The sequence below is a fragment of the Abramis brama genome (genome assembly GCF_963993115.1).
Source record: "Abramis brama genome assembly, chromosome: 11".
NCBI classification, from domain to species: domain Eukaryota; kingdom Metazoa; phylum Chordata; class Actinopteri; order Cypriniformes; family Leuciscidae; genus Abramis; species Abramis brama.
This window is the reverse complement of record NC_139973.1, coordinates 3,775,571-3,789,114: the sequence shown is the minus strand read 5'-3', so window position 1 is coordinate 3,789,114 and position 13,544 is coordinate 3,775,571. Positions and strand designations below refer to the sequence as shown.

Here is a 13,544-nt window from a genome sequence, read left to right as displayed (position 1 = left end):
GGTAGCTTGTTTGTTGCCTAGTAACCAGCTGATCACTCAATCAGTCATTCAGCTGCAGCTACATCTAGCTGGAGTGAGATATGCTTGGTGTCGGTTCGTCACTCTTGTTTTGTTCTCCTAGTTCCTGTATCTGAGTTCCAAGCTGAGTCATTCCTGCATTTAGTCTGTGCTTCCAAGCAGCTCGGAGATCATCCTTGAGTTTTCTTCAACCAGCTGTCCCGTCTGAATTACCATGCTGTGACTGATTCCTTTCTCTTCATCTCTCTCTCCTTTGGATTGCTGCATTGAGTCCACCAGTGTATTTACTGTTCTTTCTGAGTTTTTTCCGCTGTCCTGTCTGTCAATAAACTGCCTTCTTGCAATTGGATCTACGACTCCCTTTCTGACAATTCCAGTTAAAATTCATATTCAACATCCTGTGGGTCGTGGCTAATTCAAATAAAATTCACACTCTTGAACTGAAAGGGAGCCAAAATTTTATTTAATTCTGAATTAGGCACATGCATGCATCCCAGAATCCTCTGTTTCCTGCCTTTATCCCTTTGTGTCTCTCTCACTGCATGGAGAAAGACGTAATTTGATATTCAAATGTTTCTACCCAGGAAATCGGACATCATCTTCATCAAATTAATTTTTCAGTAATGTTCACTGTATTGTGCTAATGGATTCGTCTGAGTATTGAGGGAGGCACTTGCCTACCATGATCATTTCATCTTGTTTCCTGGGCCCCTCAGCATTATGTGGTTATCATATCTATTTTAGTCCTCTCATGCAGAATTAAGATTTCCTTTTTGAGTCATAACACAGACGAAGATCTTATTGCACTTTCAGAGCTCAGAGGAATTCTCACTTATGCTTCATTGCAATATTAGCTCTGTCTGTGATGTGTCTACAAAATGCTCTTTGGAGAATAAAAATATAATAAATATAAATGAACGTGGATAGCATAGCTCAGATTTCTTTGTGGGAGAATTTGTTCAGAAATGTTTGAGTTCATATTGAGATCATTGCAAATCTGAGCACAAGTTTGTAATATTATTGAGATTTCTTCTGAAACAGAGGAGACACATGTGAGATCACTGGGGGTAACATGCGACTTAAGTTAGAGTTTCCATTTTCTCTGCATTTAATATAGTTGTCTAGACGATACAACTGAGACATTAAAGAGATCTCATTAATAATTTCAATAATTACACAGAACATTTGCATTGGATTGGTCTCTAATGTCGGTTAATGGTCTTGTGACATGGAGGTAAACTAAATAATTTTTGTGTTTTATTTTTTGTTTATATTTTAATTTTAAAATGTTATGCTTTTATTTTCATCAACTCAAGGAAACGATCGTTACGATTGACCAATCAAAATGAAGTATTCTAGACAGCTGTGTCATAATGAAATTAAATGGCGTGCCACCTTGCCAAGAATATCTACAATGTTCTCTTTGGATGTTCAAGCATTTTAAGACTGTCTAGCGCAGTAATGTTTGAAGTAAATGCTGTTCTTGTGCTTTTCTGAAAGGATGTCTTAATAAGGCAATCTCTTTGATTAGTTTCATTCCATTAAGATGTTGCAGACACCTAAATAAATGTCATTCCAAAGAAATGCAGTTCTTTTTAGATTTACTATTATTAATGATATTTTCTAAGTCAAGCATCACTATAGAGTGCGACAGTTTGGTTCTGGAAGTAAAAACTCAATTTATTTTCTCCAAAAGGAAACTGATTTTGAATGATACTGTGAGGTAAAAGATTGTTAATCCATGGTATTTTAAATACTATTATTTTAAAATAATCCCGATTAACAGTGGAATTCCTGGTGAAAAACTACATTACCCATTATGCTTTACAGAATTACACCAATCAGAGAGTCGAAAAAGGCAACATGCTCCAAAACAGCACTGCGAATGATGTAATCGATTTGATCTCCCCACGCTCTTAAAATACTGAAATGTTTGTATATATATATGCATTAATTTGATTATGCTATTCGCAATGCTTCATGGGATTGTAGTTCTTTTCCTCACTAAAGCAGTTAAGTACACAGTGTTATACCTTTGTCTTTTTGTCTGATTTTCAAAAACTGCAAATCAAAGTTTGTTGTGATTCACCTCTTAGCTGATTGGCTTAGTTCATGGTTTATAACTCTTTAACGAAGACTATTTTAAATTCCCTGTGGAAAAAATGAATGGAAAAAATTAAATAGGGGGCAGGCACTGTTGCACTCTATTGCTCATTTAATCCAGAGAATGAGCAATAGAGTGCAACAGCACCATTTGTGTTGAAGTGAGGTTGTGCTATTACTTTTCTTTACGGTCAAATCTAATACAAGGCTGTTTCTAGTCTTGACATTTGTTTGCATATGATGGACAAATTACAATAGGTAAAACAGGTAAGTAATATTGCAAATGCAATCTGAAAAGCATTATGCAACGCTCATGCAAACCTATTGGTTCTCATCAAGCATAACCGTCTGTGCAGTTTTCCAGAGACGAGTGACAAGAGAACCATAAAACCCTGAGTTGTTGTTGACGTATGCTGTCATCTAATTGAAAGAGATCATCGTATCAAGCACAAGGGCTTTGGGCTGCCCCATAGGACTATTGAGCTGTAAGTAGTAAATGTGCCACGCACAACCAGCATGATGCATGGAGCAATAATGAATCTGTTTACGTCAGATAAGTGCTCTAATAATGTCTGCAATTAAACACAAACTATTGTACTCATATAAAGGGCATGGCATTAGCTTACACTGAAGGAGGGACCCAGCCATAGAGACACTGGAATATCACAGAGACTTCAGTGTTCAAATAAGCAACCACACAGAACACCCTAGCAACTACCCAGAATTCCAGAGCAACCGTGCACATCTCTAGCATCATGGTGTCGAGATTTGAGCAAGGAAAAAACACCCTAGCAACTACACAGAGTTCCCTAGCAGCCATTCACAACTGTAGCATTGTGGCTGTGAGAATAGAGCAAGCAAGCCCTTCGCAACCACCTAAGAACTACATAGCAACACCCTAGCAACTACATAGCAACTACCCAAGATTCCCTAGCAACCATTAACAACAATAGCATCATGGTGGAAAGATTTAAGCAAACAAGCAACGAAGACCACACGGCCGCCAGATACTCCTTTTCAATCTGGACGTACCTTTTTTCAGCATCGGTCAGCGCCCTGGAACAGTAGGCCACTGGTTTCAGCTGTCCATCATGGTCCTGCAGCAAAACGCCCCCAGACCGTAGCTGCTCGCATCTGCGCTGACGACTGTGAGCTTTGTAACATCATAGAATGCTAGCACAGGAGCTTTTGTCATTAGGCGTTTCACATTGTCAAAGGCCTCCTCTTGTACAGCTCCCCAGTACCATATGAATAACCTCTGAGAGATGAGGAACATACCTGCCCAGGTAATGAATCATTCCTTGCATTCTCCGTAGTTCTGAGACGTTCTTTGACTTTTCAAGGTGCGTGATAGCTTTGATTTTGGCTGTGTCTGGGTGTAAGTATGCCTTCCTTGTCTATGACATGTCCCAAGTACCTGAGTTGACCCTGCCGTAACAGGAACTTTTCCGTGTGCAGCTTGAGACCAGCCCGGTCAATGGCTTCCAGAGCCATTTGCAGTCGCTGCTCGTGTTCCTCTGGAGTGTTGCTAAATACTAAAATATCATCCATGAAAACTGCCCTGTCTTCTTTGGAACGGCCACCATGGGGCGCACCACTCAGTAGGCTCAGTGATCTCCTCAACGACGCCACATTGTACCATTCTCTCTAGCTCCGCCTTGACTTTTGGAAGCAAGAACACGGACACCCGTCTTGCAGTTTGCACACTGTATAGTACAGCATCCTCTTTCAGGCAGATTTGAATGGGATTTGTCTTCACTAATCCCAGTTCAGAAAAATAAATGGGTTGGAGCTCTTCCAGCCTCTTAACTAAATCCATTGCAATTGCTGCATCACGACCAAGGAGATTGTTTACATGGGGACCAGTCACCACAAATGCTTCAAAAATATACTGCTCATCTTTAAAGCTAGTCATAGCTCTGAACTGTCCTCTGCATTGCAATGTACCCCCTGGGCTCTCAAGTTTCACATTAACTAAGTTTTGGCTTTTTCTTCAAAACGGAGAAGGTTTTCTCAGAAATGACACTTACGTCAGCGCCTGTATCAATTTTAAAGTCTATGTCTGTGCCCTGAATTGGGAGTGTGACAAACCATGCTCCACATTTATCATCAATGTGAGTTAACTCACCCAGGAAATGTGTTACATTGCTACCCTCTTGTGGTTTGCTGACATCATGGACTTCTCGGGTTCTACAAACTACCACGAAATGACCCTTTTTTCTGCATTTGCGGCACTTTTCACCTTTTCCATGATTTCTACCACATCTTTTACATCTCCAGTCAGTAACATGCTCCGTCTGGTTTCGTTTCGAGCTACGGCGCTGTCAGCCTCTTTCACTATGGTGGAATTTTCCCCTGGCTTCCGCCACCTCGCTGATTTGAGCACTAACGCTGGCAGCCTATTCAGCCTGAGTGTCAGGTCGGGTATTAATTGAAGCTTTTCCGACAGCTTTCGGCCCTGAATCCCAATCACGAGCCTGTCACGAATGTTTGCTAGCTCGTGGAGGCTACGAATATATTCCTCGGCCATTTCACCTGGCTTTTGAGCCCTCGTGTGGAATCGTGCACGCTTGTGAATAACATTAACTTTCGGTACTAAGTAGTCATCGAGCTTCCTGATTACAGTATCATAGTCCTCTCGTTCTTCCTCCCCGAACGTAAATTTCTGATACACTTCAGCTTCTTTTCCCAACGAATAAAGCAGTGTACAGACCTGTACTTCAGCCTCTTCTTTGTCCAGTTTAGTGGCTATCCTGTAGCGGCGAAATCTCTGACGCCAATCTGGCCATCGTTCGGGGTGACCAAAATCAAAACTGTCCGGGGGCTGAAACTTTGCCATGGTGTTAAAAGCGCTCCACTTCTGACACCATGTGATGTTTCAATAAAGCAACTTAGTTCCCTTAAAGTCTGAGCTTTATTAACATCAAAGCTTTTGTACACGCTGTAACGAATGGACTAAATCCAAAATGCTCTAGGCATCATAAAACCTGCCCCCTCTCCCCTGTTGTTATCGGCCCTCAAACCAGTTCTCTTCAAAGGCTGTTATCACCTCTGCTCTCCAACGATCTCAGCAAGAAACTGTTTCTGCAATCATCAGAAGACCAGACGACACTAGCCATTTGGTTAAAGACTATAGAGATAAACTTCCAATACACGAGGACACTTACTCCATTCTTACCCACAAACTTTGGGTAGTTTGTAGTATTTCTCCTGTGTTTTATGCATGTCCCTATGTTTTATTAGTTATGACTAGTTATGATTCTTTAGTTATGTTAGAGTAACTTCAAATGTTGATATCCAAAGATGATGTATCACTGCTTTTAATGTCTTCAAATCCCCTTTCTTGGTATCAAAGGAATCCTCTTTTGATTTTATAAGCAATGGTGTACAACATGTTATGATAAATTGCATTATGATATTTTTACCATACTTTTGTATAACGACTGCACAAATTCTCCATGCCACCATGAACATGCAAATGGGGATAAGATGGAACAAAGACTTTGTCCCGGTCATCTTTGATTGGTCACCTCAACAAATGGGTGTGAACTGATAGGACCTTTAAGAGTATCTGATTAGTTCAGATCTGAGCTTAATCTCTTTGAGACAACATTCTCCTGTCTTCTTCTGGCAACTTCATCTTCAAGTTAATTTCTTTGGATTCAACGTGGGACCAAGTTAATTTCTTTGGATTCAACGTGGACCGCACCAAGAACCCAAACAAACGCTTCAGCGCACTCCTGGCGAAATCATCAAGAATCTCCTGCATCTGGACTTGTTCAGCAACCGAAGTCAATGCAAGTACCTGTTCGCAGCCTTTAGATGCGTTTGTAAGTTATAGTGCCCCTTTAAGGTGACCCTGATTCTCTGATGTTTCTCATAGGTTGTGGTTAACTGATTGTAATCTTGCCATTCTCTTTTCTTCTCTCTCTCTTTCTTCACTTTTCTTTACTTTCTTGATTCTGCATACAATCTTTGCTTAGTTTAGTTGTGTGTGTAGCCTACCGTAGTTTCGTTTATTAAACCATTACATTCACACTCTATTGTCTCTGTGTTTGCCACTCACAAAAATATTGAAGTCACTTAAACATCTTGATCTAGCGATACCTATGCTATTACCCTGCTAGTACTTTATTTACTGTAGTTGGAAAAGGTTATTCTTTCTTGGCCAGGAAGATAATATATTTCGTAGAATTAATAATTGATTATTCTTTCTGTTCATTGGATGAACTGATTAAATAATTGTACTATTAATTCTGCTACTGTCAATTCTAAAAAATAATTAAAATATTTATAATTAATTATAATCCGTTATTATATATCTATATCTATATCTATCTATCTATCTATCTATCTATCTATCTATCTATCTATCTATCTATCTATATATATATATATATATATATATATATATATATATATATATATATATATTGAGCTAATTTGCTACAACGCAAACACGAAATGCTGTAGATTGATTGAATGATTGAATCACGCTATATAGCCGCAATAGCCAATGGCGCAGGAAGGCTGGCCGCTATAAGAGTTTTTCAGAGCTTTCTCAGGTTTGTTTTTAATGATCTAATGAACATTATTGTCTGAACAATCGACACTCACCCAGGTACACACGGGAACAGGACATCGAATGGGCTGTACATCTCTCTCTCTCGCAGCTGTTGTCATTTGCATCAAATTATATACGGCGTTTAGATGTGTGGTTTCATAAGCCCTGGTTTTCGAGCCGCTGATGAGAATTGATTTGGATATTGCTTTTCATTGCAGTGCCAAAAGGTATATTTTACATTTTTCAACCTCAATCAGCAGAATGAACTCAAGCTATGTTAGAAAAAATAATAATGTAGGAGATGAACATCATAAATCCACGTTGTTTGGACCGAGGTTGATATTGCTCTGTACAGGGAAAGAACAAAATGGCCTGAAACATATCTTTCAGAAATCCAGTACTCCTCCCAGAGATACGCTCCAAACGTTCCTTCAGGGATCAGCATTGTTCACTTCCACTTGGCCCAATGCCAGTAAATCCATTACGGAGACTATAGGGAAGCGCCTGACAGAGGGAACGTCCAGTCTAATATACAGCAAGTCCAAACATCTAAGAACACAATGAAAATCGCATTTAAACCTGGAGGTACAACAAAGTTAAAGGATTTTTAAAAAAGTGTTATGACATGAAAGAAATATATCTAATATAGATCCTCCACTGGAGGTACAACTCTGTAGAAAACCTAACTCAGACTATATAGAAAATGCTCATCTACCAGAGTATGTTGATTTACCCTTATTAGCTGATCATTCTTATTATGTTCAAAATGGACGAATTTAGCTCTCCTCTCTTAGAAAACCTCAGACTGGATGTTTTCAGACTGTGGAAAAATTAGCGATGAGGTGTTTTCAAATCTTATTTGAAATGAGCAGTGTTGGGGATAACATAATAAGTAATGTGCATTTTGTAATCAGATGACTTTTCTGTTGTAACGAGTAAAGTAACTCATTACAAGTAATGCGCATTATGTAATCAGATTACTTTTCTGTTGTAACGAGTAAAGTAACGCATTACAAGTAATATGCATTATTTAATCAGATTACTTTTCTGTTGTAACGAGTAAAGTAACGCATTACAAGTAATGTGCATTATGTAATCAGATTACTTTTCTGTTGTAACGAGTAAAGTAACGCATTACATGTAATGTGCATTATGTAATCAGATTACTTTTCTGTTGAAACGAGTAAAGTAACGCATTACATGTAATGTGCATTATGTTATCAGATTACTTTTCTATTGAAACAAGTAAAGTAATGCATTGCATGTAATGTGCATTATGTAATCAGATTACTTTTCTATTGAAACGAGTAGAGTAGCACATTACATGTATTGTGCATTCCGTAATCAGATTACTTTTCTGATGTAACGGGTAAAGTAATGCATTACATGTAATGTGCATTATGTAATCAGATTACTTTTCTATTGAAACGAGTAAAGTAATGCATTACATGTAATGTGCATTATGTAATCAGATTACTTTTCTGATGTAACGGGTAAAGTAATGCATTACATGTAATGTGCATTATGTAATCAGATTACTTTTCTATATGTGCATTATGTAATCAGATTACTTTTCTATTGAAACGAGTAAAGTAATGCATTACATGTAATGTGCATTATGTAATCAGATTACTTTTCTATTGAAACGAGTAAAGTAGCACATTACATGTAATGTGCATTTCGTAATCAGATTACTTTTCTGATGTAACAAGCAAAGTAACGCATTACAGGTAACTTGCATAACCTAATCAGATTACTTTTCTGATGTAACGAGTAATGCATTACATGTAACATGCATTATGTAATCAAATTACTCTTCTGTTGCAAATTACAATCTATTGAATCTAATAACACATACTTTTATTTAGCCAAAAAAAGTTACTGCAGATGAAGCATTTTCAAGAACAACTGTCACAGTAATAGTATGAATTGTAGCTGAAATATAGCTAGTGATGCATGATGTCCAATTTAGTGGACAGATAATTAATCAGAATTTCCTCTCAATCTAAAATCAATACTTGGCAAGTTTAACAATGATGTGACTCCTAAGATGTTGCTTGATGTAATTTTTTTATTTATTTTTTTCCTGCAAGAGTCTCCTAGGATAGAAGGAAGGGATACATATTCCGGAGTAACTTGGCATTTCTGACTAACCATTGGCAATCTTGGTTTGGAGAAAAAAGATTCCACATACTTAAGCACTGGATGATGCACTAGAGTCTGCTGTAGTGGTTAATGTGCAACAATGCCACCAAAACCCCATGCATATGCAGGAAATGGCTTTTTAATAGCTCTCCATTGTAACGACCTCTATGCATGAAAGGGCAAGATCACAAGCAAGATATCATAGATACTTAAAATGTGTTTTTATGATTTTTCTTAATGTTATTTTTTTTTTGGTCAATTTCAGAGCTCAGATGCCATTATGAAAAAGAGTACTCTGCATGGATGTTCCTCTAAACGTCATCTTTCACAGAAGAATAAAGCCAGAATTTGCATTTATGAAGTTATGAAGGAAGGATGTGGATGCTCTGATGTGCTGCTGCACATTATGGCAAAAACATTTGCATGCTCATAATGACTCTGTCAGTTTCTCTTCCTCCTTCAATATGTGGAAATGAAATATTTGTGTCTGAATTCTTGTAACCTGTGTTTATTTAAATGTCAATATCTAGAGAGCAGAGCTGCAGATGTTTGATGGATTTAAACGATAGCAAGTGAGACATACATCATATAACTAAAATCAAACATTTATTTCACTATATTAATTTAACACTACCATTCAAGTAGAGTAGAGTATACTTTATTGTTTTTGTTTTTAGGAAATTTGTCTTGAGCCCAAAGCTGCAGTAGTACACAACATACACACACACAACATGTGACAACATTAAAGGGACAACAAAAGGACAAACAAAAAAATTATAATAATAATAATAATTAAAACATTAAAAATAATTGATAACAATCACTACATATTACTATTTAAATTATTAATAGATACAGGAATAAATGATATTTTGTAACGGTTGCTCTTACAAAGTGGGACTCTATAACGCGGAATGGCAGAAGTTGATACATTGTAAATAAAACATGGGTTGAATCACTCACTATTGTCTGTGCATTCTTAAGAACCAATGACTCATAATTTAACTGAAGTGATGTGTACTCTCTTACACCCATTGCAGTTTTAACAAGACGTGTAAACTGTGTAAATTGTAATAATAGACCTTATCTACCTCCTGAAATTCAGTTTCCATCCATTTTCCATCCATCTATTTTCCAAACCACTGGTCCAATGTGGGTACAGCGTAATATCATACAATTATAAATTCCTTTTTAATTGATTATTAAATTGTTTAATTAAGGCTTATATATAGTTTCCAAGACAGAGTTCAAGATACATCTTACTGGAGCTGCCAGATAGGAAAGTTTCAGATACTTTTTAAAAAGCAAGCACAAGCTATGCAAAAGCGGCAGTCCATTTGTATAACTGAACTTTTGTCTGAGTAATTCTAGCTCTGGTCTCTCTACTTCTTGTGCGTGAGAACAGACTCATGCTAACCGTTCTGATTGGTGGCTAAAACCACCTGTGGGTTTATTTTCATGGTATACCTGACGATGCTGTTTGAGATGCTGCTGGCATTATTTTCCAAAGTCTGACTGCTCTGATCTTCCTTCTGCTCCGTGCTTGTCAGCTTCGTCAAGATGCTTTTATATGCCTTCTTAATCTTAGGGACCTTAAAAGCGTACACTATTGGGTTAACTGCGGAGTTGGCGTGAGAGAGGAGGATGCAGATGTGAAAGGCGACAGTGGGCACTTTGACAATTTTGTAATACTCAAGCATGTCCATTATGTGCAGCGGGAGCCAACAAACGGCAAACAGAACCAGCACCAAAGCCAGAGAATTGGCCAGTCTCCGCTCCTTACGGTAAAACGACCTGGACTCCACGGGGCGCCCGACCTCCTTTCTCAGCTGTTTGGATATAATATTGAAGAGTAACAAGTACAGGGCCATCATGATGATGGTTGGTGGTAGGATGCAGGCGAGGAAGTTGAAGTTGACCATGTACGACATGGATATAACCGTGATGAAATGACATGTAATAGTGGAGTTTTCTCTTGTTGTGGTGTCTTCGTTGTGCCATCCGAACATGGGCATGAAGCCTAGTATAGAAGCAGAGAGCCAACATACAGTGACCGCGGCCCACAAATGCTGCTTTTTGACTGATCCTCTGTACCTGAAAATCAGTGAGAAATTATCTTTATATATCTTCAACAGTACTGTGTATGTATGTACATATATATACACAGTGCCTTTAAAAATTTGGGTTTGGTAAAAAAATTTTGGTAATACTTTACAGTAAGGTTTCGTCAGTTAATGTTAGTTAACAACTTTAGTTAACATGAACTAAGAATGAACAATACTTTTAAAGCATTTATTAAACTTAGTTAATGTTAATTTCAACATTTACTAATACATTGTTTGAATAAGTTGTATTTTTTAACGTTAGTTAATGCACTGTGAACTAACATGAACAAACAATGAATGACTGTATTTTTATTAACTACCATTAAGAAAGATTAATAAACACTGTAACAAATGTATTCATTAACTAATGTTAACAAATGAGACCTTATTGTAGTGTTACCGATTTTTGTTTTTGAAAGTCTCTTCTGCTCACCTAGGCTGCATTTATTTGATCAAAATATTATTTAAAATATATATATATATATTCCTCTGATGGCAAGGCTGTATTTTCAGCATCATTACTCCAGTCTTCAGTGTCACATGATCCTTCAGAAATAATTCTAATATGCTGAAGATATGATGCTCAAGAAACATTTCTGATTATTATCAATGTTGAAAACAGTTGCTTAATTCTTTTTATATTTTTACACCCTTGTTGACTAAAATTATATATTTGGCAATTAATTACTTCAATACTTAAAAATCATATTATAAAAGTAAATCAGAATCATGTTTTACTTCATTTGTTCAGTGAACCCTATTTAAAGGGATAGTTCACCCAAAAAGGAAAATTAGTCAAAATTTTTATTTGTAAATAAAAGCCTATAAAACTGTTCATCATATAAAGTGATCGAGTCTCTTCAGAGCCTTTTTGAAGAGTTGTGGTAGTTGCGTAGCTGTCAATGGAGGGACAGAAATCTCTCAGATTTTATCAAAAAGATCTTCATTTGTGTTCTGAAGATGAACGATAGTCTTGCGGGTTTGGAACCACACGAGGGTGAATAAATGATGACAGAATTGTAATTTTTGGGTGAACTAACCCTGTAATGTCACATTCTGGAACCATTTGGGAGCAAAATGTCTAAAACGCAACCACAAGTGCTCCAATTTTCCTTATTGAGGAATATCTTTGCCAGCTCTATGTAGTTTTCTGAGTTGGTCAATGGCAACATAATGATGTCAGGCAAAACAGAACGTCGTTTTTTAAAAGCTGAGCAGATTACAGAATAAATAAATTCTTAACATACATTAACACACACATGCAAATGCGATCCATTTCGCACCTAAAGAAGTTCTTTTTTTCATGTTGCATGTTATTCAGTATGATAAAAATAAGTGTGCATCATCTCTGAGAAATGCTCAAGTTTGATTTCCTCCTAATCAGTAAGCTTGATCAGTTTCGCTCTCAATATGAAGCAACATGACTATTAAAAGTTCAAACCTGAGAGGCTTATAAACACGCAGGTATCGGTCCACAGCGATGGCCAACAAGGAGTGAACGGAGGCCTGGGTCAACACAATGACCACACAGCTGATGAAGAGGCAGCAGTGGAAGCTAGTCTTCAGCCGTCCATCAACTATCACTGCGAAAGGCACAGCAACCAATCCCACCAGAAAATCAGCCAGTGCCAGCGACACAATGAAGCAGAACGTGGTCTGACTCAGGGATCGACACGACCACACGGCCCAGATCACCAGCACGTTCCCCAGACAGCATCCCACAGCGATGAGCACCTCCACAGAGGTATAGATCACCTTCTCACCATCAGCCATGGTGGAGACTGAAGACACAAGATCTCTACAGGAACTTACTTGAAATGATCGTGGTTAAAATAGGAAGTTGTCTTCACTCTCTCAAACAGCCATGAATAACCAAATATACATACACACACACACACACACACACACACACACACACACACACACACACACACACACACACACACACACTCAAGATTGTTTGCTTGATCAGTACTTTGAAGTGGCTTGTATGCTGCAAGCCACAACAGTGTGTTTATTTTTTTTAAGGAAATTAATACTTTTATGCAGCAAGGATGCATTAAATTGCTCGAAAGTGATGGTAAAGACATTTATGATGTTAAAAGATTTCTATTTCAAATAAATGCTGTTCTTTTGAACTTTCTAAGAATCCTGTATCGCGGTTTTTACAAAAATATGAAGCAGCACAACTGATTTCAGCATTGATAATAATCAGAAATGTTTCTTGAGCAGCAAATCATCATATTAGAGTGATTTCTGAAGGATCATGTGACACTGAAGACTGGAACAATGATGCTGAAAATTCAGCTTTGATCACAGGAATAAATTACATTTTGAAGTAGCAATAGAAAACAATATATTACAATAGAAAACAGGTCTTTTAAGTTGTGATAAAATATTTCACATTACTGTTTTTTACTCTATTTTTGAATGCATCAAATGTATGAATGTAGCCTGCGTGAGCATAAGAGACTTCTTTCAAAAACTATATATATTTTGGACAGTGCTGTACGTATATAAAATATCAGTTTCTGGAAGTATGTTGTATCTATTGTAAGGGTGGAATTCCTGCACTGCAGCGGTTCAGTCTGCAAGACTGCCCAATGACT

General features: G+C 37.5%; 1 protein-coding gene across 1 annotated transcript; it reads right to left on the bottom strand.

Annotated features, from left to right (window-relative positions):
• Positions 1-9,482: 9,482 nt before the first annotated feature.
• On the bottom strand, positions 9,483-12,736 carry LOC311092881 (adenosine receptor A3-like). The gene is made up of 2 exons (XM_084129892.1): positions 12,377-12,736; positions 9,483-10,924 (listed from the first exon to the last, which is right to left on the bottom strand). The coding sequence occupies exons 1-2, from the start codon at positions 12,706-12,708 to the stop codon at positions 10,243-10,245; spliced, it is 1,014 nt and encodes a 337-aa protein (XP_083986018.1). The 5' UTR covers positions 12,709-12,736; the 3' UTR covers positions 9,483-10,242.
• Between the last annotated feature and the right edge of the window lie 808 nt (positions 12,737-13,544).

What these genes read in the sequence shown, in the direction of transcription:
- LOC311092881 (XM_084129892.1), bottom strand. Translation starts at nt 12,708, where the DNA reads ATGGCTGATGGTGAGAAGGTGATCTATACCTCTGTGGAGGTGCTCATC. An exon ending in CGTGTTTATAAGCCTCTCAG is followed by an intron (nt 10,925 to 12,376) that starts GTTTGAACTTTT and finishes ACTGATTTTCAG; the next exon opens with GTACAGAGGATCAGTCAAAA.